Here is a 27,793-nt window from a genome sequence, read left to right on the forward strand (position 1 = left end):
TGTTATCAGAAATGGAGCAGGGGAGGAGACGTTACCAACGTCAACATGCTGAAACGAAACTCAATGAGGAGACTGAAGGAGTGGTTTTCAAAGTGTAGTTTGCTTTGATATTGTTGCGCAGCTGCTTTTAAAACCTGCTACTTTACAGGTAAGAAAGATAATATAGTTCAACTGTTCCCTTTTCCTCTGTGTTTCTTGTTGAACATGTGATAAGTTAAAGCAAATATAAACTGTTTAAACACATGATTCAGCCTATTCAGTTGAATGATGTGAGTTGTGATTGTGTTTTTATTTATGACTTATTGTCCAGACATGGCAACTTCCAGCTGTCTGCTGTCAGAGGACAAGTTCCTTTGTTCTGTGTGTCTGGATGTGTTCACTGAGCCAGTCTCAACGCCATGTGGACACAACTTCTGCAGTGCATGTATCCATAAGTATTGGGACAGCAGGGACATTTGCCAGTGTCCATTATGCAAAAGGACATTTTCTCCAAGACCTCAACTCCAAGTCAACACTTTTGTGTCTGAGTTAGCTGCTGAGTTTAAGACGTCAGTTCAAGTTAAAGCCTCAACTCCAGACCCACAACTTCCTGGAACAGCAGATGTTCTTTGTGATATCTGCTCTGATTTAAAGGAAAAGGCCGTCAAATCTTGCCTGACATGTCTGCTGTCTTTCTGTGAAGTGCACCTTGAGCCACATCACAGAGTTGCACGTCTCAAGAGCCACACATTATTAGACCCTGTGAAGAATCTTGATGACAAAATGTGCAAGACACACAACAAGATAACAGAACTGTACTGCAGGACTGACCAGGCCTGTATTTGTGTCTTGTGTTTCAAAACTGATCACAGGAGTCACAATGTTGGAAGAATATGAAGCAGTGATGGCAAAGAAAGATGAGACCATGGCAAATATCCAAAAGATGATAGAGTCACGGTGTGAGAAGATAGCTGAGATTGAAGAGTCACTTGAAGTCAGCCAGAGAGAAGCTGAGAAAGAGAAAGAAGCCAGTGTGCAGGTCTTCACTGACCTGATCCGCTCCATCCAGAGAAGCCAGGCCGAGCTGGTTGAGCTGATTGAGGAGAGGTACAGAGCAACAAAGCAAAAGGCCGAAGGTTTCCTCACAGAACTGAGGATGGAAGTCGCTGAGCTCCAGAGCAGAAGCAGCCAGCTGGAGCAGCTGTCACAGTCTGAGGATCACCATCATTTTCTCCAGAGCTTCTCAACCCTGTGCTCTCCTTCAAACAAGGACTGGACCAACGTCAGTGTTCACAGCCATCTGTCTTTGGAGGCAGTGAGAGGGGCTGTGAGTCTGCTGAAACAAAGACTTGATGAAATAATGGAGGAGGTTCCTGAGATCAAAATGATCAGAATGAGAGAACATGCAGTGGACTTGACCTTTGACCCTGACACAGCAAATTACTCACTTGTTATCAGCCAGGATGGAAAACAAGTGACAAATGTAGGCAGAAAACAGAATCTTCCCTACAGTCCAAAGAGATTTGAAGTGTGCACAGAGGTTTTGGCAAAGGAGGGGTTCACATCAGGGAAGTTTTACTATGAAGTGCAAGTGACAGGAAAGACTGAGTGGATTCTTGGAGTGGTCAGAGAGTCTGTTGAGAGAAAGGAGGACATGGATTTGTCAGTTGAAAATGGTTACTGGACCTTTGGGCTCTGATGAGGGTTCATATATCGGCATCATACAACAGCAAGAGTTGAACTCACAGTGAAAGGAAAGCTTGAGAAGGTGGGCATCTTTGTGGACTATGATAAGGGAAAGGTTTCTTTCTATGATGTGAATTCTAAATCTCATATCTATTCTTTCACTGGCTGCCACTTTACAGAGACACTGTATCCATATTTCTGCCCTCAAGGTTTCATGGATGGAACAAACTCCGCCCCTCTCATCATAACCCCTGTACCTACAACACACTGAGTTTGGCCCTTCTTGAAAAGATCCAGTGTGTAAAAGCCCAGATTCACCAAACCTGAAAGATGAAGGCCGTTGCTGTGTCGTGACCAAAAAAGTTGCGCATCATGAAATGTTTCTGCTAGATAGTTCAATGGATAAGAGAAAAATAAACTTACTTAATGTAACAAGTAGGCTTTGATCTCGACCGACGCTCTTCAACAGCCCAACTTTGACTGACAGTCGACCATCAGCTTGGTGCGTCAGGGCCTTAAGATTTAGGGGGGTTTAGTGGCATCTAGTGGTGAGGACTGCAGATTGCAACCAATTGAAACTCCTCCCGATTTTAAAATTTCAGTGTCCATCGCTAGGAAGTATTTACTTGGAGCTGACTTCTCTGCAGAGGTCTTTTCCTCTTCAATAACAAACAAAGTCAGTGATTTAAACCGGTAAAAAACATGGTGGTCTCCGTGAGCGAGGACCCGCTCCATAAAGCGGCTCATGCTAAGATAACAAAACAACAATGATTCTTATATTCGGGTGATTCTACACTAAAGAAAAAACAAACAGTTATTACATTTAATTTCTGCCAATACGTCCCCTTTAATCCTACACACTGGACCTTTAATGGCTGCAGAAAGATTCATAATGCTCTCTGTCAATACACTTAACAGATGTGCAAATGTTATATTGGTAATCTCAAACTAGCCTCTCTAATATTTACGTGTTTTCTCTTTATGCATGGATATATAAAAGAAGCATGACGCTGCATGACAAGTGACTTCCTGTTTCCCTCTCTACAGTGTACATTTCTGTAAATATGATGATGTGAACTCATGATACTAATGTTGCACAGTTATATTGTCAGATCCTGTTGTATCACAATAGAGGATATAATGTTTCTCTGTTCAGACGTTCTGTTCTCTTACAATCTTCTGCTCCTGCAAAATCAGACATGTTTTGCCTTTCAAAGACCAGTGTCTAAATATTCTTCATTTTGTTGGTTTCCTGTGATTCATGGTGAATTTTGTGCTTCTGTGACAACTGGGGCTGAATAAACTGCACATCTAAACTTGATTAGACGAGACTCTTGTCATATCATTTCTACCTAGAAGCTGTGACACAGTATTAAAGGAAAAATTTTGTTTGGGAGCATCGGTGGTTTAGTGGTAGAGCAGGCGCCCCACGTACAAAGCTGTTGCCGCAGCAGCCCAGGTTCGAATCCAGCCTGTGGCCCTTTGCTGCATGTAATCCCCTCTCTCTCCCCCTTCACGCTTACCTGTCCTGTCCATGAAAGGCAAAATGGCCCAAAAAAATATCTTTAAAAAAAAAAAGGATAACTTTGGCATTTTTCAACCTGGACCCTATTTCCCTGTGTAATTGAGTTGTTATTGCCTTGTTAAGCAGAAGTCTTCTACAGAAACATCACCAGATGTGTGTGTGATTTGGAGAGAAATAATACCTGTAGTAGTTTATAGAAAATGTATTTTAGTGTTTGTCTAAAAGATCTTCAATTCTGATTGAAAGCATCAGGCCTTTGAATTCTATCGCCGCCGTTACCTGTGACAGAGTAAACGCATGAAAAGTGGACAAAAAAAAGATAGTGTAGGTTTTATTTCACTGTTTATATATTTATTACATCTTTCTGATGCTTCTTGTTATTACATGATCACCTTTGCTGCTCTAACACCACAAATGTCCCCGTTATATGAATAACAGGTGGTTATCCTATTAGAAAAGACAATGTAACTAACTTTACTGTTGTCATTCATAGCCAGTAGGTATGTCCTTGATGTATAGAAAGGGCACATGTAGGCATAAAATATGATAAAAATATATTATATGTTGTATAATAGATTTTTATTTTGCACTTTTTTATTGAGGGAATGAGTCAATCTATTAATCGACATCATCACTTTTCACTGTATAAATTATTTTCGTGACAAACATCCATTTCATGGAGGGGAGATTTAAAAATGATTTTAATAAAACACAGGGTCATGTTTTGTTCTAACTCAGGTAGAGGTATCTGAAAACCCCCTTTGAATATTTGTGTCTGAACCTGCATGGCCCCAACCTTTGGAATTAAAATTGTTTAGAAATTAGCAATGAGCTAAATTAGCAAGTTAGCCATGAGCTAAGTTGAGAGAGCATCTGGAGCTGAAAGAGTTAAATGTTATCAGAAATGGAGCAGGGGAGGAGACGTTACCAACGTCAACATGCTGAAACGAAACTCAATGAGGAGACTGAAGGAGTGGTTTTCAAAGTGTAGTTTGCTTTGATATTGTTGCGCAGCTGCTTTTAAAACCTGCTACTTTACAGGTAAGAAAGATAATATAGTTCAACTGTTCCCTTTTCCTCTGTGTTTCTTGTTGAACATGTGATAAGTTAAAGCAAATATAAACTGTTTAAACACATGATTCAGCCTATTCAGTTGAATGATGTGAGTTGTGATTGTGTTTTTATTTATGACTTATTGTCCAGATATGGCAACTTCCAGCTGTCTGCTGTCAGAGGACAAGTTCCTTTGTTCTGTGTGTCTGGATGTGTTCACTGAGCCAGTCTCAACGCCATGTGGACACAACTTCTGCAGTGCATGTATCCATAAGTATTGGGACAGCAGGGACATTTGCCAGTGTCCATTATGCAAAAGGACATTTTCTCCAAGACCTCAACTCCAAGTCAACACTTTTGTGTCTGAGTTAGCTGCTGAGTTTAAGACGTCAGTTCAAGTTAAAGCCTCAACTCCAGACCCACAACTTCCTGGAACAGCAGATGTTCTTTGTGATATCTGCTCTGATTTAAAGGAAAAGGCCGTCAAATCTTGCCTGACATGTCTGCTGTCTTTCTGTGAAGTGCACCTTGAGCCACATCACAGAGTTGCACGTCTCAAGAGCCACACATTATTAGACCCTGTGAAGAATCTTGATGACAAAATGTGCAAGACACACAACAAGATAACAGAACTGTACTGCAGGACTGACCAGGCCTGTATTTGTGTCTTGTGTTTCAAAACTGATCACAGGAGTCACAATGTTGTCCCACTTGAGGAAGAATATGAAGCAGTGATGGCAAAGAAAGATGAGACCATGGCAAATATCCAAAAGATGATAGAGTCACGGTGTGAGAAGATAGCTGAGATTGAAGAGTCACTTGAAGTCAGCCAGAGAGAAGCTGAGAAAGAGAAAGAAGCCAGTGTGCAGGTCTTCACTGACCTGATCCGCTCCATCCAGAGAAGCCAGGCCGAGCTGGTTGAGCTGATTGAGGAGAGGTACAGAGCAACAAAGCAAAAGGCCGAAGGTTTCCTCACAGAACTGAGGATGGAAGTCGCTGAGCTCCAGAGCAGAAGCAGCCAGCTGGAGCAGCTGTCACAGTCTGAGGATCACCATCATTTTCTCCAGAGCTTCTCAACCCTGTGCTCTCCTTCAAACAAGGACTGGACCAACGTCAGTGTTCACAGCCATCTGTCTTTGGAGGCAGTGAGAGGGGCTGTGAGTCTGCTGAAACAAAGAGTTGATGAAATAATGGAGGAGGTTCCTGAGATCAAAATGATCAGAATGAGAGAACATGCAGTGGACTTGACCTTTGACCCTGACACAGCAAATTACTCACTTGTTATCAGCCAGGATGGAAAACAAGTGACAAATGTAGGCAGAAAACAGAATCTTCCCTACAGTCCAAAGAGATTTGAAGTGTGCACAGAGGTTTTGGCAAAGGAGGGGTTCACATCAGGGAAGTTTTACTATGAAGTGCAAGTGACAGGAAAGACTGAGTGGATTCTTGGAGTGGTCAGAGAGTCTGTTGAGAGAAAGGAGGACATGGATTTGTTCGTTGAAAATGGTTACTGGACGTTTGGGCTTGATGAGGGTTCATATATCGCTCATACAACAGCAAGAGTTGAACTCACAGTGAAAGGAAAGCTTGAGAAGGTGGGCATCTTTGTGGACTATGATAAGGGAAAGGTTTCTTTCTATGATGTGAATTCTAAATCTCATATCTATTCTTTCACTGGCTGCCACTTTACAGAGACACTGTATCCATATTTCTGCCCTCAAGGTTTCATGGATGGAACAAACTCCGCCCCTCTCATCATAACCCCTGTACCTACAACACACTGAGTTTGGCCCTTCTTGAAAAGATCCAGTGTGTAAAAGCCCAGATTCACCAAACCTGAAAGATGAAGGCCGTTGCTGTGTCGTGACCAAAAAAGTTGCGCATCATGAAATGTTTCTGCTAGATAGTTCAATGGATAAGAGAAAAATAAACTTACTTAATGTAACAAGTAGGTTTTGATCTCGACAAACGCTCTTCAACAGCCCAACTTTGACTGACAGTCGACCATCAGCTTGGTGCGTCAGAGCCTTAAGATTTAGGGGGGTTTAGTGGCATCTAGTGGTGAGGACTGCAGATTGCAACCAATTGAAACTCCTCCCGATTTTAAAATTTCAGTGTCCATCGCTAGGAAGTATTTACTTGGAGCTGACTTCTCTGCAGAGGTCTTTTCCTCTTCAATAACAAACAGTCAGTGATTTAAACCGGTAAAAACATGGTGGTCTCCGTAGACGAGGACCCGCTCCATAAACGGCTCATGCTAAGATAACAAAACAACAATGATTCTTATATTCGGGTGATTATACACTAAAGAAAACAAACAGTTATTACATTTAATTTCTGCCAATACGTCCCCTTTAATCCTACACACTGGACCTTTAATGGCTGCAGAAAGATTCATAATGCTCTCTGTCAATACACTTAACAGATGTGCAAATGTTATATTGGTAATCTCAAACTAGCCTCTCTAATATTTACGTGTTTTCTCTTTATGCATGGATATATAAAAGAAGCATGACGCTGCATGACAAGTGACTTCCTGTTTCTCTCTACAGTGTACATTTCTGTAAATATGATGATGTGAACTCATGATACTAATGTTGCACAGTTATATTGTCAGATCCTGTTGTATCACAATAGAGGATATAATGTTTCTCTGTTCAGACGTTCTGTTCTCTTACAATCTTCTGCTCCTGCAAAATCAGACATGTTTTGCCTTTCAAAGACCAGTGTCTAAATATTCTTCATTTTGTTGGTTTCCTGTGATTCATGGTGAATTTTGTGCTTCTGTGACAACTGGGGCTGAATAAACTGCACATCTAAACTTGATTAGACGAGACTCTTGTCATATCATTTCTACCTAGAAGCTGTGACACAGTATTAAAGGAAAAATTTTGTTTGGGAGCATCGGTGGTTTAGTGGTAGAGCAGGCGCCCACGCATACAAAGCTGTTGCGCCGCAGCAGCCCAGGTTCGAATCCAGCCTGTGGCCCTTTGCTGCATGTAATCCCCTCTCTCCCCCTTCACGCTTACCTGTCCTGTCCATGAAAGGCAAAATGGCCCAAAAATATCTTTAAAAAAAGGATAACTTTGGCATTTTTCAACCTGGACCCTATTTCCCTGTGTAATTGAGTTGTTATTGCCTTGTTAAGCAGAAGTCTTCTACAGAAACATCACCAGATGTGTGTGTGATTTGGAGAGAAATAATACCTGTAGTAGTTTATAGAAAATGTATTTTAGTGTTTGTCTAAAAGATCTTCAATTCTGATTGAAAGCATCAGGCCTTTGAATTCTATCGCCGCCGTTACCTGTGACAGAGTAAACGCATGAAAAGTGGACAAAAAAAAGACAGTGTAGGTTTTTATTTCACTGTTTATATATTTATTACATCTTTCTGATGCTTCTTGTTATTACATGATCACCTTTGCTGCTCTAACACCACAAATGTCCCCGTTATATGAATAACAGGTGGTTATCCTATTAGAAAAGACAATGTAACTAACTTTACTGTTGTCATTCATAGCCAGTAGGTATGTCCTTGATGTATAGAAAGGGCACATGTAGGCATAAAATATGATAAAAATATATTATATGTTGTATAATAGATTTTTATTTTGCACTTTTTTATTGAGGGAATGAGTCAATCTATTAATCGACATCATCACTTTTCACTGTATAAATTATTTTCGTGACAAACATCCATTTCATGGAGGGGAGATTTAAAAATGATTTTAATAAAACACAGGGTCATGTTTTGTTCTAACTCAGGTAGAGGTATCTGAAAACCCCCTTTGAATATTTGTGTCTGAACCTGCCGCATGGCCCCAACCTTTGGAATTAAAATTGTTTAGAAATTAGCAATGAGCTAAATTAGCAAGTTAGCCATGAGCTAAGTTGAGAGAGCATCTGGAGCTGAAAGAGTTAAATGTTATCAGAAATGGAGCAGGGGAGGAGACGTTACCAACGTCAACATGCTGAAACGAAACTCAATGAGGAGACTGAAGGAGTGGTTTTCAAAGTGTAGTTTGCTTTGACATTGTTGCGCAGCTGCTTTTAAAACCTGCTACTTTACAGGTAAGAAAGATAATATAGTTCAACTGTTCCCTTTTCCTCTGTGTTTCTTGTTGAACATGTGATAAGTTAAAGCAAATATAAACTGTTTAAACACATGATTCAGCCTATTCAGTTGAATGATGTGAGTTGTGATTGTGTTTTTATTTATGACTTATTGTCCAGATATGGCAACTTCCAGCTGTCTGCTGTCAGAGGACAAGTTCCTTTGTTCTGTGTGTCTGGATGTGTTCACTGAGCCAGTCTCAACGCCATGTGGACACAACTTCTGCAGTGCATGTATCCATAAGTATTGGGACAGCAGGGACATTTGCCAGTGTCCATTATGCAAAGGACATTTTCTCCAAGACCTCAACTCCAAGTCAACACTTTTGTGTCTGAGTTACTCGCTGAGTTTAAGTCGTCAGCTCAAAGCCTCAACTCCAGACCCACAACTTCCTGGAACAGCAGACGTTCTTTGTGATATCTGCTCTGATTTAAAGGAAAAGGCCGTCAAATCTTGCCTGACGTGTCTTGCGTCTTTCTGTGAAGTGCACCTTGAGCCACATCACAGAGTTCCTACTGTTAAGAGCCACACATTATTAGACCCTTTGAAGAATCTTGATGACAAAATGTGCAAGACACACAACAAGATAACAGAACTGTACTGCAGGACTGACCAGGCCTGCGTTTGTGTCTTGTGCATTAACACTGATCACAAGAGTCACAGTGTTGTCCCACTTGAGGAAGAATATGAAGCAGTGATGGCAAAGAAAGATGAGACCATGGCAAATATCCAAAAGATGATAGAGTCACGGTGTGAGAAGATAGCTGAGATTGAAGAGTCACTTGAAGTCAGCCAGAGAGAAGCTGAGAAAGAGAAAGAAGCCAGTGTGCAGGTCTTCACTGACCTGATCCGCTCCATCCAGAGAAGCCAGGCCGAGCTGGTTGAGCTGATTGAGGAGAGGTACAGAGCAACAAAGCAAAAGGCCGAAGGTTTCCTCACAGAACTGAGGATGGAAGTCGCTGAGCTCCAGAGCAGAAGCAGCCAGCTGGAGCAGCTGTCACAGTCTGAGGATCACCATCATTTTCTCCAGAGCTTCTCAACCCTGTGCTCTCCTTCAAACAAGGACTGGACCAACGTCAGTGTTCACAGCCATCTGTCTTTGGAGGCAGTGAGAGGGGCTGTGAGTCTGCTGAAACAAAGACTTGATGAAATAATGGAGGAGGATCCTGAGATCAAAATGAACAGAATGAGAGAACATGCAGTGGACTTGACCTTTGACCCTGACACAGCAAATTACTCACTTGTTATCAGCCAGGATGGAAAACAAGTGACACATGCAGGCACAATACAGAATCTTCCCTACAGTCCAAAGAGATTTGAAGTGTGTGTAGAGGTTTTGGCAAAGGAGGGGTTCACATCAGGGAAGTTTTACTATGAAGTGCAAGTGACAGGAAAGACTAACTGGTATCTTGGAGTGGTCAGAGAGTCTGTTGAGAGAAAGAAAAACATGGATTTGTTAGTTAAAAATGGTTACTGGGCCTTTGGGCTCTTTGGTGGTTCATATATCGCTCATACAACACCAAGGGTTCACATCACACTGACAGAAAAGCTTGAGAAGGTGGGCATCTTTGTGGACTATGATAAGGGAAAGGTTTCTTTCTATGATGTGAATTCTAAATCTCATATCTATTCTTTCACTGGCTGCCACTTTACAGAGACACTGTATCCATACTTCTTCCCTGGACGCCAAAAGAATGGAACAAACTCTGCCCCTCTCATCATAACCTCTGTACCTACAACACACTGAGTTTGTTCCTTCTTTAAACACCATGTAAAAACTAACATTGATTTCTATCAACAACAAATCTGATTAAGTATAAACAGCAACTTCTAAATGTTATATCTGTTATCATAGTAACCCTCCAATAATTAAATGTTTTCTCTCTATGCATGGATAAAAGAAGTATGACACTGATTCACTACTGCCATTCTGTTTGTTTCTCTACAGGATATTTTCCTGTAAATATGTAGATGTTAACTGATGATACTAATGTTGCACAGTAATGTTGTCAGATCCAGTTATATTGCAGCTGATGAGGATATAATGTAATGTTCCTTTCAGACATGCTGTTGCTCTCTGCTGCATATTTTGATTGTTGAAATAAGTTATCTGCAATAAAGTGTAACATTCCAGCAAAATAATGTCAGACATTTTTTGCCTATTGACTCAAAACAGACTGTATATACCATTGTTTCTAAACCTTTCATGTGTTAAGGGCCCTTAAACTGATACACATTAGGGCACGGACCCCCATTTGATGAGACTGTGCTTCAGGCACCTCCATCTGAAGAGAGTTTGGTTGTTAGATATGATTAAGAGCAAAATTCTGCAGCTGTCAACTAAAGTTAAGGAGATAACCGTGGGGGAAGTGAAAGCTATGATTAGAATAGTCACTGCTATGTCTCTTATTTACATGAGGTTAACCTCTATAGTGAATTAAACAGTGAAAATAAGCTATTCCTTATTTTTCTGGGGACCCCTTGGAGCTCCCTTAAGGCCCCCTGGACCCTGGTTGAGACTCACTGGTATACAGCCACTATACTGTCTATGATTTATCATGAGTCACATGAAGGGACAGTACTGGGAAGAGAAGACCAGTGTTAATTCTTCATTTTGCTGGTTTCCTGTAATTCACTTTGACTTACCAACCCTTTGAGTATTTGTGTCTGAACCTGCCGCATGGCCCCAACCTTTGGAATTAAAATGGTTTTAAAAAAAAAAATAGGAATGAGCTACAATTAGCAAGTTAGCTATGAGCTAAATTAATAAGTTAGCTAAGAGCTAAATTAGCAAGTTAGCTATGAGCTAAATTAATAAGTTAGCTAAGAGCTAAATTAGCAAGTTAGCTATGAGCTAAATTAATAAGTTAGCTATGAGCTAAATTAAAAAGTTGAATGTAACAAGTAGATTTGATCTCGACAGACGCTCTTCAACAGCCCAACTTTGACTGACAGTCGACCATCAGCTTGGTGCGTCAGAGCCTTAAGATTTAGGGGGGTTTAGTGGCATCTAGTGGTGAGGACTGCAGATTGCAACCAATTGAAACTTTTCCCAGTTACAATTTTTCAGTGTCCATCACTAGGAAGTATTTACTTGGAGCTGACTTCTCTGCAGAGGTCTTTTCCTCTTCAATAACAAACAAAGTCTGTGATTTAAACCGGTAAAAAACATGGTGGTCTCCGAGACGAGGACCCGCTCCATATATAGATATAAACGGCTCATGCCAAGGTAACGAAGCGACAACGATTCTTATTTTCGGGTGATTAAACACTAAAGAAAACAAACTGTTATTACTGTTTCTGCCAATACGTCCCCTTTAATCCTACACACTGGACCTTTAGTGGCTGCAGAAAGATTCATAATGCTCTCTGTCAATACACTTTACAGATCTGCAAATGTTATATTGGTAATCTCAAACTAGCCTCTCTAATATTTACGTGTTTTCTCTTTATGCATGGATATATAAAAGAAGCATGACGCTGCATGACAAGTGACTTCCTGTTTCCCTCTCTACAGTGTACATTTCTGTAAATATGATGACGTGAACTCATGATACTAATGTTGCACAGTTATATTGTCAGATCCTGTTGTATCACAATAGAGGATATAATGTTTCTCTGTTCAGACGTTCTGTTCTCTTACAATCTTCTGCTCCTGCAAAATCAGACATGTTTTGCCTTTCAAAGACCAGTGTCTAAATATTCTTCATTTTGTTGCTTTCTTGTGATTCACTGTGAATTTTGTGCTTCTGTGACAACTGGGGCTGAATAAACTGCACATCTAAACTTGATTAGACGAGACTCTTGTCATGTCATTTCTACCTAGAAGCTGTGACACAGTATTAAAGGATAACTTTGGCATTTTTCAACCTGGACCCTATTTCCTGTGTAATTGATTTGTTATTGCCTTGTTAAGCAGAAGTCTCCTTAAGAAACATCACCAGATGTGTGTGTGATTTGGAGAGAAATAATACCTGTAGTAGTTTATAGAAAATGTATTTTAGTGTTTGTCTAAAAGATCTTCAATTCTGATTGAAAGCATCAGGCCTTTGAATTCTATCGCCGCCGTTACTTGTGACAGAGTAAACGCATGAAAAGTGGACAAAAAAAAGAAAGCGCAGGTTTTTATTTCACTGTTTATATATTTATTACATCTTTCTGATGCTCCTTGTTATTACACTATCACCTTTGCTGCTCTAACACCACAAATGTCCTCTTATATGAATAACAGGTGGTTATCCTATTAGAAAAGACAATGTAACTAACATTACCGTTGTCATTCATAGCCAGTAGGTATGTCCTTGATGTATAGAAAGGGCACATGTAGGCATAAAATATGATAAAAATATATTATATGTTGTATAATAGATTTTTATTTTGCACTTTTTTATTGAGGGAATGAGTCAATCTATTGATCAAAATCATCACTTTTCACTGTATAAAATATTTTCGTGACAAACATCCATTTCATGGAGGGGAGATTTAAAAATGATTTTAATAAAACACAGGGTCATGTTTTGTTCTAACTCAGGTAGAGGTATCTGAAAACCCCCTTTGAATATTTGTGCTTGAACCTGCCGCATGCCCCCAACCTTTGGAATTAAAATTGTTTAGAAATTAGCAATGAGCTACAATTAGCAAGTTAGCTATGTGCTAAATTAGCAAGTTAGCCATGAGCTAAGTTGAGAGAGCATCTGGAGCTGAAAGAGTTAAATGTTATCAGAAATGGAGCAGGGGAGGAGACGTTACCAACGTCAACATGCTGAAACGAAACTCAATGAGGAGACTGAAGGAGTGGTTTTCAAAGTGTAGTTTGCTTTGACATTGTTGCGCAGCTGCTTTAAAACCTGCTACTTTACAGGTAAGAAAGATAATATAGTTCAACTGTTCCCTTTTCCTCTGTGTTTCTTGTTGAACATGTGATAAGTTAAAGCAAATATAAACTGTTTAAACACATGATTCAGCCTATTCAGTTGAATGATGTGAGTTGTGATTGTGTTTTTATTTATGACTTATTGTCCAGATATGGCAACTTCCAGCTGTCTGCTGTCAGAGGACAAGTTCCTTTGTTCTGTGTGTCTGGATGTGTTCACTGAGCCAGTCTCAACGCCATGTGGACACAACTTCTGCAGTGCATGTATCCATAAGTATTGGGACAGCAGGGACATTTGCCAGTGTCCATTATGCAAAAGGACATTTTCTCCAAGACCTCAACTCCAAGTCAACACTTTTGTGTCTGAGTTACTCGCTGAGTTTAAGTCGTCAGCTCAAGTTAAAGCCTCAACTCCAGACCCACAACTTCCTGGAACAGCAGACGTTCTTTGTGATATCTGCTCTGATTTAAAGGAAAAGGCCGTCAAATCTTGCCTGACGTGTCTTGCGTCTTTCTGTGAAGTGCACCTTGAGCCACATCACAGAGTTCCTACTTTTAAGAGCCACACATTATTAGACCCTTTGAAGAATCTTGATGACAAAATGTGCAAGACACACAACAAGATAACAGAACTGTACTGCAGGACTGACCAGGCCTGCGTTTGTGTCTTGTGCATTAACACTGATCACAAGAGTCACAGTGTTGTCCCACTTGAGGAAGAATATGAAGCAGTGATGGCAAAGAAAGATGAGACCATGGCAAATATCCAAAAGATGATAGAGTCACGGTGTGAGAAGATAGCTGAGATTGAAGAGTCACTTGAAGTCAGCCAGAGAGAAGCTGAGAAAGAGAAAGAAGCCAGTGTGCAGGTCTTCACTGACCTGATCCGCTCCATCCAGAGAAGCCAGGCCGAGCTGGTTGAGCTGATTGAGGAGAGGTACAGAGCAACAAAGCAAAAGGCCGAAGGTTTCCTCACAGAACTGAGGATGGAAGTCGCTGAGCTCCAGAGCAGAAGCAGCCAGCTGGAGCAGCTGTCACAGTCTGAGGATCACCATCATTTTCTCCAGAGCTTCTCAACCCTGTGCTCCTTCAAACAAGGACTGGACCAACGTCAGTGTTCACAGCCATCTGTCTTTGGAGGCAGTGAGAGGGGCTGTGAGTCTGCTGAAACAAAGACTTGATGAAATAATGGAGGAGGATCCTGAGATCAAAATGAACAGAATGAGAGAACATGCAGTGGACTTGACCTTTGACCCTGACACAGCAAATTACTCACTTGTTATCAGCCAGGATGGAAAACAAGTGACACATGCAGGCACAATACAGAATCTTCCCTACAGTCCAAAGAGATTTGAAGTGTGTGTAGAGGTTTTGGCAAAGGAGGGGTTCACATCAGGGAAGTTTTACTATGAAGTGCAAGTGACAGGAAAGACTAACTGGTATCTTGGAGTGGTCAGAGAGTCTGTTGAGAGAAAGAAAACATGGATTTGTTAGTTAAAAATGGTTACTGGGCCTTTGGGCTCTTTGGTGGTTCATATATCGCTCATACAACACCAAGGGTTCACATCACACTGACAGAAAAGCTTGAGAAGGTGGGCATCTTTGTGGACTATGATAAGGGAAAGGTTTCTTTCTATGATGTGAATTCTAAATCTCATATCTATTCTTTCACTGGCTGCCACTTTACAGAGACACTGTATCCATACTTCTTCCCTGGACGCCAAAAGAATGGAACAAACTCTGCCCCTCTCATCATAACCTCTGTACCTACAACACACTGAGTTTGTTCCTTCTTTAAACACCATGTAAAAACTAACATTGATTTCTATCAACAACAAATCTGATTAAGTATAAACAGCAACTTCTAAATGTTATATCTGTTATCATAGTAACCCTCCAATAATTAAATGTTTTCTCTATGCATGGATAAAAGAAGTATGACACTGATTCACTACTGCCATTCTGTTTGTTTCTCTACAGGATATTTTCCTGTAAATATGTAGATGTTAACTGATGATACTAATGTTGCACAGTAATGTTGTCAGATCCAGTTATATTGCAGCTGATGAGGATATAATGTAATGTTCCTTTCAGACATGCTGTTGCTCTCTGCTGCATATTTTGATTGTTGAAATAAGTTATCTGCAATAAAGTGTAACATTCCAGCAAAATAATGTCAGACATTTTTTGCCTATTGACTCAAAACAGACTGTATATACCATTGTTTCTAAACCTTTCATGTGTTAAGGGCCCTTAAACTGATACACATTAGGGCACGGACCCCCATTTGATGAGACTGTGCTTCAGGCACCTCCATCTGAAGAGAGTTTGGTTGTTAGATATGATTAAGAGCAAAATTCTGCAGCTGTCAACTAAAGTTAAGGAGATAACCGTGGGGGAAGTGAAAGCTATGATTAGAATAGTCACTGCTATGTCTCTTATTTACATGAGGTTAACCTCTATAGTGAATTAAACAGTGAAAATAAGCTATTCCTTATTTTTCTGGGGACCCCTTGGAGCTCCCTTAAGGCCCCCTGGACCCTGGTTGAGACTCACTGGTATACAGCCACTATACTGTCTATGATTTATCATGAGTCACATGAAGGGACAGTACTGGGAAGAGAAGACCAGTGTTAATTCTTCATTTTGCTGGTTTCCTGTAATTCACTTTGACTTACCAACCCTTTGAGTATTTGTGTCTGAACCTGCCGCATGGCCCCAACCTTTGGAATTAAAATGGTTTTAAAAAAAAAAATAGGAATGAGCTACAATTAGCAAGTTAGCTATGAGCTAAATTAATAAGTTAGCTAAGAGCTAAATTAGCAAGTTAGCTATGAGCTAAATTAATAAGTTAGCTAAGAGCTAAATTAGCAAGTTAGCTATGAGCTAAATTAATAAGTTAGCTATGAGCTAAATTAAAAAGTTGAATGTAACAAGTAGATTTGATCTCGACAGACGCTCTTCAACAGCCCAACTTTGACTGACAGTCGACCATCAGCTTGGTGCGTCAGAGCCTTAAGATTTAGGGGGGTTTAGTGGCATCTAGTGGTGAGGACTGCAGATTGCAACCAATTGAAACTTTTCCCAGTTACAATTTTTCAGTGTCCATCACTAGGAAGTATTTACTTGGAGCTGACTTCTCTGCAGAGGTCTTTTCCTCTTCAATAACAAACAAAGTCTGTGAGTTAAACCGGTAAACAACATGGTGGTCTCCGTGAGCGGACCCGCTCCATATATAGATATAAACGGCTCATAAGGCGACAACGATTCTTATTTTCGGGTGATTAAACACTAAAGAAAACAAACTGTTATTACTGTTTCTGCCAATACGTCCCCTTTAATCCTACACACTGGACCTTTAGTGGCTGCAGAAAGATTCATAATGCTCTCTGTCAATACACTTTACAGATCTGCAAATGTTATATTGGTAATCTCAAACTAGCCTCTCTAATATTTACGTGTTTTCTCTTTATGCATGGATATATAAAAGAAGCATGACGCTGCATGACAAGTGACTTCCTGTTTCCCTCTCTACAGTGTACATTTCTGTAAATATGATGACGTGAACTCATGATACTAATGTTGCACAGTTATATTGTCAGATCCTGTTGTATCACAATAGAGGATATAATGTTTCTCTGTTCAGACGTTCTGTTCTCTTACAATCTTCTGCTCCTGCAAAATCAGACATGTTTTGCCTTTCAAAGACCAGTGTCTAAATATTCTTCATTTTGTTGCTTTCTTGTGATTCACTGTGAATTTTGTGCTTCTGTGACAACTGGGGCTGAATAAACTGCACATCTAAACTTGATTAGACGAGACTCTTGTCATGTCATTTCTACCTAGAAGCTGTGACACAGTATTAAAGGATAACTTTGGCATTTTTCAACCTGGACCCTATTTCCCTGTGTAATTGATTTGTTATTGCCTTGTTAAGCAGAAGTCTCCTTAAGAAACATCACCAGATGTGTGTGTGATTTGGAGAGAAATAATACCTGTAGTAGTTTATAGAAAATGTATTTTAGTGTTTGTCTAAAAGATCTTCAATTCTGATTGAAAGCATCAGGCCTTTGAATTCTATCGCGCGTTACTTTGTGACAGAGTAAACGCATGAAAAGTGGACAAAAAAAAGAAAGCGCAGGTTTTTATTTCACTGTTTATATATTTATTACATCTTTCTGATGCTCCTTGTTATTACACTATCACCTTTGCTGCTCTAACACCACAAATGTCCCCGTTATATGAATAACAGGTGGTTATCCTATTAGAAAAGACAATGTAACTAACATTACCGTTGTCATTCATAGCCAGTAGGTATGTCCTTGATGTATAGAAAGGGCACATGTAGGCATAAAATATGATAAAAATATATTATATGTTGTATAATAGATTTTTATTTTGCACTTTTTTATTGAGGGAATGAGTCAATCTATTGATCAAAATCATCACTTTTCACTGTATAAAATATTTTGACAAACATCCATTTCATGGAGGAGATTTAAAAATGATTTTAATAAAACACAGGGTCATGTTTTGTTCTAACTCAGGTAGAGGTATCTGAAAACCCCCTTTGAATATTTGTGCTTGAACCTGCCGCATGCCCCCAACCTTTGGAATTAAAATTGTTTAGAAATTAGCAATGAGCTACAATTAGCAAGTTAGCTATGTGCTAAATTAGCAAGTTAGCCATGAGCTAAGTTGAGAGAGCATCTGGAGCTGAAAGAGTTAAATGTTATCAGAAATGGAGCAGGGGAGGAGACGTTACCAACGTCAACATGCTGAAACGAAACTCAATGAGGAGACTGAAGGAGTGGTTTTCAAAGTGTAGTTTGCTTTGACATTGTTGCGCAGCTGCTTTTAAAACCTGCTACTTTACAGGTAAGAAAGATAATATAGTTCAACTGTTCCCTTTTCCTCTGTGTTTCTTGTTGAACATGTGATAAGTTAAAGCAAATATAAACTGTTTAAACACATGATTCAGCCTATTCAGTTGAATGATGTGAGTTGTGATTGTGTTTTTATTTATGACTTATTGTCCAGATATGGCAACTTCCAGCTGTCTGCTGTCAGAGGACAAGTTCCTTTGTTCTGTGTGTCTGGATGTGTTCACTGAGCCAGTCTCAACGCCATGTGGACACAACTTCTGCAGTGCATGTATCCATAAGTATTGGGACAGCAGGGACATTTGCCAGTGTCCATTATGCAAAGGACATTTTCTCCAAGACCTCAACTCCAAGTCAACACTTTTGTGTCTGAGTTAGCTGCTGAGTTTAAGACGTCAGCTTCAAGTTAAAGCCTCAACTCCAGACCCACAACTTCCTGGAACAGCAGACGTTCTTTGTGATATCTGCTCTGATTTAAAGGAAAAGGCCGTCAAATCTTGCCTGACGTGTCTTGCGTCTTTCTGTGAAGTGCACCTTGAGCCACATCACAGAGTTCCTACTTTAAGAGCCACACATTATTAGACCCTTTGAAGAATCTTGATGACAAATGTGCAAGACACACAACAAGATAACAGAACTGTACTGCAGGACTGACCAGGCCTGCGTTTGTGTCTTGTGCATTAACACTGATCACAAGAGTCACAGTGTTGTCCCACTTGAGGAAGAATATGAAGCAGTGATGGCAAAGAAAGATGAGACCATGGCAAATATCCAAAAGATGATAGAGTCACGGTGTGAGAAGATAGCTGAGATTGAAGAGTCACTTGAAGTCAGCCAGAGAGAAGCTGAGAAAGAGAAAGAAGCCAGTGTGCAGGTCTTCACTGACCTGATCCGCTCCATCCAGAGAAGCCAGGCCGAGCTGGTTGAGCTGATTGAGGAGAGGTACAGAGCAACAAAGCAAAAGGCCGAAGGTTTCTCACAGAACTGAGGATGGAAGTCGCTGAGCTCCAGAGCAGAAGCAGCCAGCTGGAGCAGCTGTCACAGTCTGAGGATCACCATCATTTTCTCCAGAGCTTCTCAACCCTGTGCTCTCCTTCAAACAAGGACTGGACCAACGTCAGTGTTCACAGCCATCTGTCTTTGGAGGCAGTGAGAGGGGCTGTGAGTCTGCTGAAACAAAGACTTGATGAAATAATGGAGGAGGATCCTGAGATCAAAATGAACAGAATGAGAGAACATGCAGTGGACTTGACCTTTGACCCTGACACAGCAAATTACTCACTTGTTATCAGCCAGGATGGAAAACAAGTGACACATGCAGGCACAATACAGAATCTTCCCTACAGTCCAAAGAGATTTGAAGTGTGTGTGTAGAGGTTTTGGCAAAGGAGGGGTTCACATCAGGGAAGTTTTACTATGAAGTGCAAGTGACAGGAAAGACTAACTGGTATCTTGGAGTGGTCAGAGAGTCTGTTGAGAGAAAGAAAAACATGGATTTGTTAGTTAAAAATGGTTACTGGGCCTTTGGGCTCTTTGGTGGTTCATATATCGCTCATACAACACCAAGGGTTCACATCACACTGACAGAAAAGCTTGAGAAGGTGGGCATCTTTGTGGACTATGATAAGGGAAAGGTTTCTTTCTATGATGTGAATTCTAAATCTCATATCTATTCTTTCACTGGCTGCCACTTTACAGAGACACTGTATCCATACTTCTTCCTGGACGCCAAAAGAATGGAACAAACTCTGCCCCTCTCATCATAACCTCTGTACCTACAACACACTGAGTTTGTTCCTTCTTTAAACACCATGTAAAAACTAACATTGATTTCTATCAACAACAAATCTGATTAAGTATAAACAGCAACTTCTAAATGTTATATCTGTTATCATAGTAACCCCTCCAATAATTAAATGTTTTCTCTCTATGCATGGATAAAAGAAGTATGACACTGATTCACTACTGCCATTCTGTTTGTTTCTCTACAGGATATTTTCCTGTAAATATGTAGATGTTAACTGATGATACTAATGTTGCACAGTAATGTTGTCAGATCCAGTTATATTGCAGCTGATGAGGATATAATGTAATGTTCCTTTCAGACATGCTGTTGCTCTCTGCTGCATATTTTGATTGTTGAAATAAGTTATCTGCAATAAAGTGTAACATTCCAGCAAAATAATGTCAGACATTTTTTGCCTATTGACTCAAAACAGACTGTATATACCATTGTTTCTAAACCTTTCATGTGTTAAGGGCCCTTAAACTGATACACATTAGGGCACGGACCCCCATTTGATGAGACTGTGCTTCAGGCACCTCCATCTGAAGAGAGTTTGGTTGTTAGATATGATTAAGAGCAAAATTCTGCAGCTGTCAACTAAAGTTAAGGAGATAACCGTGGGGGAAGTGAAAGCTATGATTAGAATAGTCACTGCTATGTCTCTTATTTACATGAGGTTAACCTCTATAGTGAATTAAACAGTGAAAATAAGCTATTCCTTATTTTTCTGGGGACCCCTTGGAGCTCCCTTAAGGCCCCCTGGACCCTGGTTGAGACTCACTGGTATACAGCCACTATACTGTCTATGATTTATCATGAGTCACATGAAGGGACAGTACTGGGAAGAGAAGACCAGTGTTAATTCTTCATTTTGCTGGTTTCCTGTAATTCACTTTGACTTACCAACCCTTTGAGTATTTGTGTCTGAACCTGCCGCATGGCCCCAACCTTTGGAATTAAAATGGTTTTAAAAAAATAGGAATGAGCTACAATTAGCAAGTTAGCTATGAGCTAAATTAATAAGTTAGCTAAGAGCTAAATTAGCAAGTTAGCTATGAGCTAAATTAATAAGTTAGCTAAGAGCTAAATTAGTTAGCTATGAGCTAAATTAATAAGTTAGCTATGAGCTAAATTAAAAAGTTGAATGTAACAAGTAGATTTGATCTCGACAGACGCTCTTCAACAGCCCAACTTTGACTGACAGTCGACCATCAGCTTGGTGCGTCAGAGCCTTAAGATTTAGGGGGGTTTAGTGGCATCTAGTGGTGAGGACTGCAGATTGCAACCAATTGAAACTTTTCCCAGTTACAATTTTTCAGTGTCCATCACTAGGAAGTATTTACTTGGAGCTGACTTCTCTGCAGAGGTCTTTTCCTCTTCAATAACAAACAAAGTCTGTGATTTAAACCGGTAAAAAACATGGTGGTCTCCGTAGACGAGGACCCGCTCCATATATAGATATAAACGGCTCATGCCAAGGTAACGAAGCGACAACGATTCTTATTTTCGGGTGATTAAACACTAAAGAAAACAAACTGTTATTACTGTTTCTGCCAATACGTCCCCTTTAATCCTACACACTGGACCTTTAGTGGCTGCAGAAAGATTCATAATGCTCTCTGTCAATACACTTTACAGATCTGCAAATGTTATATTGGTAATCTCAAACTAGCCTCTCTAATATTTACGTGTTTTCTCTTTATGCATGGATATATAAAAGAAGCATGACGCTGCATGACAAGTGACTTCCTGTTTCCTCTCTACAGTGTACATTTCTGTAAATATGATGACGTGAACTCATGATACTAATGTTGCACAGTTATATTGTCAGATCCTGTTGTATCACAATAGAGGATATAATGTTTCTCTGTTCAGACGTTCTGTTCTCTTACAATCTTCTGCTCCTGCAAAATCAGACATGTTTTGCCTTTCAAAGACCAGTGTCTAAATATTCTTCATTTTGTTGCTTTCTTGTGATTCACTGTGAATTTTGTGCTTCTGTGACAACTGGGGCTGAATAAACTGCACATCTAAACTTGATTAGACGAGACTCTTGTCATGTCATTTCTACCTAGAAGCTGTGACACAGTATTAAAGGATAACTTTGGCATTTTTCAACCTGGACCCTATTTCCTGTGTAATTGATTTGTTATTGCCTTGTTAAGCAGAAGTCTCCTTAAGAAACATCACCAGATGTGTGTGTGATTTGGAGAGAAATAATACCTGTAGTAGTTTATAGAAAATGTATTTTAGTGTTTGTCTAAAAGATCTTCAATTCTGATTGAAAGCATCAGGCCTTTGAATTCTATCGCCACATACTTGTGACAGAGTAAACGCATGAAAAGTGGACAAAAAAAAGAAAGCGCAGGTTTTTATTTCACTGTTTATATATTTATTACATCTTTCTGATGCTCCTTGTTATTACACTATCACCTTTGCTGCTCTAACACCACAAATGTCCCCGTTATATGAATAACAGGTGGTTATCCTATTAGAAAAGACAATGTAACTAACATTACCGTTGTCATTCATAGCCAGTAGGTATGTCCTTGATGTATAGAAAGGGCACATGTAGGCATAAAATATAATAAAAATATATTATATGTTGTATAATAGATTTTTATTTTTTATTGAGGGAATGAGTCAATCTATTGATCAAAATCATCACTTTTCACTGTATAAAATATTTTCGTGACAAACATCCATTTCATGGAGGAGATTTAAAAATGATTTTAATAAAACACAGGGTCATGTTTTGTTCTAACTCAGGTAGAGGTATCTGAAAACCCCTTTGAATATTTGTGCTTGAACCTGCATGCCCCAACCTTTGGAATTAAAATTGTTTAGAAATTAGCAATGAGCTACAATTAGCAAGTTAGCTATGTGCTAAATTAGCAAGTTAGCCATGAGCTAAGTTGAGAGAGCATCTGGAGCTGAAAGAGTTAAATGTTATCAGAAATGGAGCAGGGGAGGAGACGTTACCAACGTCAACATGCTGAAACGAAACTCAATGAGGAGACTGAAGGAGTGGTTTTCAAAGTGTAGTTTGCTTTGATATTGTTGCAGCTGCTTTTAAAACCTGCTACTTTACAGGTAAGAAAGATAATATAGTTCAACTGTTCCCTTTTCCTCTGTGTTTCTTGTTGAACATGTGATAAGTTAAAGCAAATATAAACTGTTTAAACACATGATTCAGCCTATTCAGTTGAATGATGTGAGTTGTGATTGTGTTTTTATTTATGACTTATTGTCCAGATATGGCAACTTCCAGCTGTCTGCTGTCAGAGGACAAGTTCCTTTGTTCTGTGTGTCTGGATGTGTTCACTGAGCCAGTCTCAACGCCATGTGGACACAACTTCTGCAGTGCATGTATCCATAAGTATTGGGACAGCAGGGACATTTGCCAGTGTCCATTATGCAAAAGGACATTTTCTCCAAGACCTCAACTCCAAGTCAACACTTTTGTGTCTGAGTTAGCTGCTGAGTTTAAGACGTCAGTTCAAGTTAAAGCCTCAACTCCAGACCCACAGCTTCCTGGAACAGCAGACGTTCTTTGTGATATCTGCTCTGATTTAAAGGAAAAGGCCGTCAAATCTTGCCTGATGTGTCTTGCGTCTTTCTGTGAAGTGCACCTTGAGCCTCATCACAGAGTTGCAGGTCTCAAGAGCCACACATTATTAGACCCTGTGAAGAATCTTGATGACAAAATGTGCAAGACACACAACAAGATAACAGAACTGTACTGCAGGACTGACCAGGTCTGTGTTTGTGTCTTGTGTTTCAAAACTGATCACAGGAGTCACAATGTTGTCCCACTTGAGGAAGAATATGAAGCAGTGATGGCAAAGAAAGATGAGACCATGGCAAATATCCAAAAGATGATAGAGTCACGGTGTGAGAAGATAGCTGAGATTGAAGAGTCACTTGAAGTCAGCCAGAGAGAAGCTGAGAAAGAGAAAGAAGCCAGTGTGCAGGTCTTCACTGACCTGATCCGCTCCATCCAGAGAAGCCAGGCCGAGCTGGTTGAGCTGATTGAGGAGAGGTACAGAGCAACAAAGCAAAAGGCCGAAGGTTTCCTCACAGAACTGAGGATGGAAGTCGCTGAGCTCCAGAGCAGAAGCAGCCAGCTGGAGCAGCTGTCACAGTCTGAGGATCACCATCATTTTCTCCAGAGCTTCTCAACCCTGTGCTCTCCTTCAAACAAGGACTGGACCAACGTCAGTGTTCACAGCCATCTGTCTTTGGAGGCAGTGAGAGGGGCTGTGAGTCTGCTGAAACAAAGACTTGATGAAATAATGGAGGAGGATCCTGAGATCAAAATGAACAGAATGAGAGAACATGCAGTGGACTTGACCTTTGACCCTGACACAGCATATTGCTCACTTGTTATCAGCCAGGATGGAAAACAAGTGACACATGCAGGCACAATACAGAATCTTCCCTACAGTCCAAAGAGATTTAAAGGGTGTGTAGAGGTTTTGGCAAAGGAGGGGTTCACATCAGGGAAGTTTTACTATGAAGTGCAAGTGACAGGAAAGACTAACTGGTATCTTGGAGTGGTCAGAGAGTCTGTTGAGAGAAAGAAAAACATGACTCTGTCAGTTGAAAATGGTTTCTGGACCTTTGGGCTCTGTGTTGGTATATATAAGGCATATACAACACCAAGCTCAAAAATCACAGTGAAAGGAAAGCTTGAGAAGGTGGGCATCTTTGTGGACTATGAAAAGGGAAAGGTTTCTTTCTATGATGTGAATTCTAAATCTCATATCTATTCTTTCACTGGCTGCCACTTTACAGAGACACTGTATCCATACTTCTGCCCTCAAGATTTCATGGATGGAACAAACTCCGCCCCTCTCATCATAACCCCTGTACCTACAACACACTGAGTTTGGCCCTTCTTTAAAAGGTCCAGTGTGTAAAAGCCCAGATTCACCAAACCTGAAAGATGAAGGCCGTTGCTGTGTCGTGACCAAAAAAGTTGCGCATCATGAAATGTTTCTGCTAGATAGTTCAATGGATAAGAGAAAAATAAACTTACTTGATGTAACAAGTAGATTTGATCTCGACAAACGCTCTTCAACAGCCCAACTTTGACTGACAGTCGACCATCAGCTTGGTGCGTCAGGGCCTTAAGATTTAGGGGGTTTTAGTGGCATCTAGTGGTGAGGACTGCAGATTGCAACTAATTGAAACTTCTTCCAATTACAAATTTTCAGTGTCCATTGCTAGGAAGTATTTACTTGGAGCTGACTTCTCCACAGAGGTCTCTTCCTCTTCAATAACAAACAAAGTCAGTAATTTCAACCGGTAAAAAACACGGTGGTCTCCGTAGACGAGGACCCACTTCATATATAGATATAAACGGCTCATGCTAAGGAAACAAAACGACAATGATTCTTATTTTCGGGTAATTATACATTAAAGAAAACATACTGTTATTACATTTAATTTCTGCCAATACATCCCCTTTAATCCTACATACTGGACCTTTAATGGCTGCAGAAAGATTCATAATGCTCTCTGTCAATACACTTAACAGATGTGCAAATGTTATATTGGTAATCTCAAACTAGCCTCTCTAATATTTACGTGTTTTCTCTTTATGCATGGATATATAAAAGAAGCATGACGCTACATGACAAGTGACTTCCTGTTTCCCTCTCTACAGTGTACATTTCTGTAAATATGATGATGTGAACTCATGATACTAATGTTGCACAGTTATATTGTCAGATCCTGTTGTATCACAATAGAGGACATAATGTTTCTCTGTTCAGACGTTCTGTTCTCTTACAATCTGCTGCTCCTGCAAAATCAGACATGTTTTGCCTTTCAAAGACCAGTGTCTAAATATTCTTCATTTTGTTGGTTTCTTGTGATTCACTGTGAATTTTGTGCTTCTGTGACAACTGGGGCTGAATAAACTGCACATCTAAACTTGATTAGACGAGACTCTTGTCATGTCATTTCTACCTAGAAGCTGTGACACAGTATTAAAGGATAACGTTGGCTTTTTCAACCTGGACCCTATTTCCCTGTGTAATTGATTTGTTATTGCCTTGTTAAGCAGAAGTCTTCTACAGAAACATCACCAGATGTGTGTGTGATTTGGAGCTGCTCTCAGTTGATGGAAATGGGTATTCAAGACAGATAGATGTCAAAGAATTTGAACATGAGACATTTAAGTCACCTAAATGCCGCAGGTAGAAATCAGTCTTAGTGAGTCCTGGCTCCTCACAGTTTTTAACAAATTAGGCATGCAGTGGCACTCACAGAACAGAATGTCAGCTTTGTGAGATTCGTAAGTCAATCAATAGTCGTCTGCCCACTGCATTCACTCCTGACTCCTGCCTATGTTCTCCTGCCCCCACACTGATTTGTGTGTGTGTGCGTGTGATAGAGTGGATGCACACATTATCCTCAAGTGTGATGCGTGGGCCGATATTCTTAAGCACCACTGATGGAGCTCATCCATAACTGTGACTAAAACCTGGTGTGTTTCATTGTATTTGGATTTCATTAATGGGACACGAGCCCGATTTTCCTCAGCGACAAATATCTTGTGATATTTTTCTAGAGCAGGTTACTACTGGATCTGTGGATGCAGCATGAAATGAGTGGAAGAGGTACAGATGCAGACAACAACAGTGATATGTAGAATGGAAAACATCCATATACAGTTAATGTAATATAATGTGTGAATTTAAAATGTCGTTAATACACTTGCACATTTTGTCAGAGAGTATATCATTTAAAACTAACACTAAAATGAGGAAAGAAAAAACCTCCATATTAAGTTTGAGACATACCTTTTGTGTTTTAGTGATACTGCTATGGAAACAAATAAGAGACATAAGTATTCATAGTTAATAGTGTTTCAACACTACTGAATTCATAGCATTGGAATATTTTGTTTAGAAAATGATGCATCTGAATTTATTTGGTTTGAATTTACCTCTTTGGAATGAAAATATGAAATTTCTTGATTTGCAATTTCAGAAGCTAAATTTGATTTTTTTTCCCCCCAGTGTTCACAAATTCAGATCCAAAAACATGTTTAATAATTAACTTGATATTAATAATAATATTATTATTTTTAAGAATTAACTTAATAATAATAATAATAATAATAATAATAATAATTATTATTATTATTATTATTATTATTATTATTATCATCATCATCATCATAATGTATTATTGTGCTCTTGTTTCACATCTGACGTCAGTTGTACATTGTTAGTTGAATAAAGTTTTTCAAAAAAGTTTCTTTCGTGTCATGTTACAGAAAGCTTTTTTTGTGGTAGGCTACATAAATTTATGAGGACATTTTTGACAACATTTTATTTCTAGTACAGTTAAAATTGTATTTAATAAATAATAAAAAAACAAAACAAAGATTTCAAAAATCATTAATTAACAATAAAATAGATAATTGAAAATAAAAAATAAATTATTATGATTATTTATAATAATCATAATAATTAGGTTGCAAAAGTCTTGATAAAATTCAAGAGAGGACTGTGCAGCCCGGTTGAAACTATTTGAAATTTTGTGGCTTGAATTTATAGAGCTAATTTGACCAATCGAATTTGAGCAATCTGAATCTATTTTTTTTATTATAGATTTGAATTATTATTATTATTATTTTTTGAATTTGTAAAAAAAAGAAGAAATTCATTTGATTTTTTTTTTTCAAATTTTTTAATTTGTTTTTTTTTTTAATCCTAATCCTGTTTGTGGAAACATGACAGGACAAAAGATCTACACAATCAGCGGTTTCAAGGTGAACTGAGATATGTCTTTTAATAATGGACGGAGAAGTGTTTTGCAGAATATTATGATGTCAAATGGAAGCTGACCTTTGGCCTGTTGGTGATACAATGTCACCA

The 27,793-nt window shown here is 39.5% G+C and overlaps 3 protein-coding genes and 2 pseudogenes across 9 annotated transcripts; all 5 read left to right on the forward strand.

Moving 5' to 3' along the window:
* Positions 1-29: 29 nt before the first annotated feature.
* On the forward strand, positions 30-10,498 carry LOC125882521 (E3 ubiquitin-protein ligase TRIM39-like; annotated as a pseudogene).
* Positions 860-14,723, forward strand: LOC125883197 (E3 ubiquitin-protein ligase TRIM7-like). The gene is made up of 2 exons (XM_049567417.1): positions 860-1,348; positions 14,427-14,723. Exons 1-2 carry the CDS (start codon positions 860-862, stop codon positions 14,721-14,723), a joined length of 786 nt encoding a protein of 261 aa, XP_049423374.1.
* LOC125882517 (E3 ubiquitin-protein ligase TRIM47-like) lies at positions 4,092-21,938 on the forward strand. Of its 5 annotated transcripts, none has more exons than XR_007448342.1 (3): positions 4,092-4,231; positions 4,394-6,195; positions 21,056-21,938. XR_007448342.1 is itself a non-coding variant. In XM_049566245.1 (2 exons), the coding sequence occupies exon 2, from the start codon at positions 4,396-4,398 to the stop codon at positions 6,025-6,027; it is 1,632 nt and encodes a 543-aa protein (XP_049422202.1). In that variant the 5' UTR covers positions 4,092-4,231; positions 4,394-4,395; the 3' UTR covers positions 6,028-6,780. The 5 variants fall into 5 exon arrangements, 2 of the variants coding, with proteins under 2 accessions (XP_049422202.1, XP_049422203.1); XR_007448343.1 differs by lacking the exon at positions 21,056-21,938 and adding an exon at positions 16,170-16,391; XR_007448341.1 differs by lacking the exon at positions 21,056-21,938 and adding an exon at positions 11,265-12,147.
* LOC125882520 (E3 ubiquitin-protein ligase TRIM39-like) lies at positions 7,360-25,858 on the forward strand. 3 transcript variants are annotated; one of them, XM_049566247.1, is made up of 2 exons: positions 7,360-8,313; positions 23,154-25,858. In XM_049566247.1, the coding sequence occupies exon 2, from the start codon at positions 23,156-23,158 to the stop codon at positions 24,785-24,787; it is 1,632 nt and encodes a 543-aa protein (XP_049422204.1). In that variant the 5' UTR covers positions 7,360-8,313; positions 23,154-23,155; the 3' UTR covers positions 24,788-25,858. The 3 variants fall into 3 exon arrangements, with proteins under 3 accessions (XP_049422204.1, XP_049422205.1, XP_049422206.1); XM_049566248.1 differs by lacking the exon at positions 7,360-8,313 and adding an exon at positions 17,811-18,107; XM_049566249.1 differs by lacking the exon at positions 7,360-8,313 and adding an exon at positions 22,970-22,991.
* Positions 13,201-20,297, forward strand: LOC125882519 (E3 ubiquitin-protein ligase TRIM39-like; annotated as a pseudogene).
* Positions 25,859-27,793: the final 1,935 nt, after the last annotated feature.

The sequence above is a fragment of the Epinephelus fuscoguttatus genome, linkage group LG22 (genome assembly GCF_011397635.1).
Source record: "Epinephelus fuscoguttatus linkage group LG22, E.fuscoguttatus.final_Chr_v1".
Lineage (NCBI taxonomy): Eukaryota > Metazoa > Chordata > Actinopteri > Perciformes > Serranidae > Epinephelus > Epinephelus fuscoguttatus.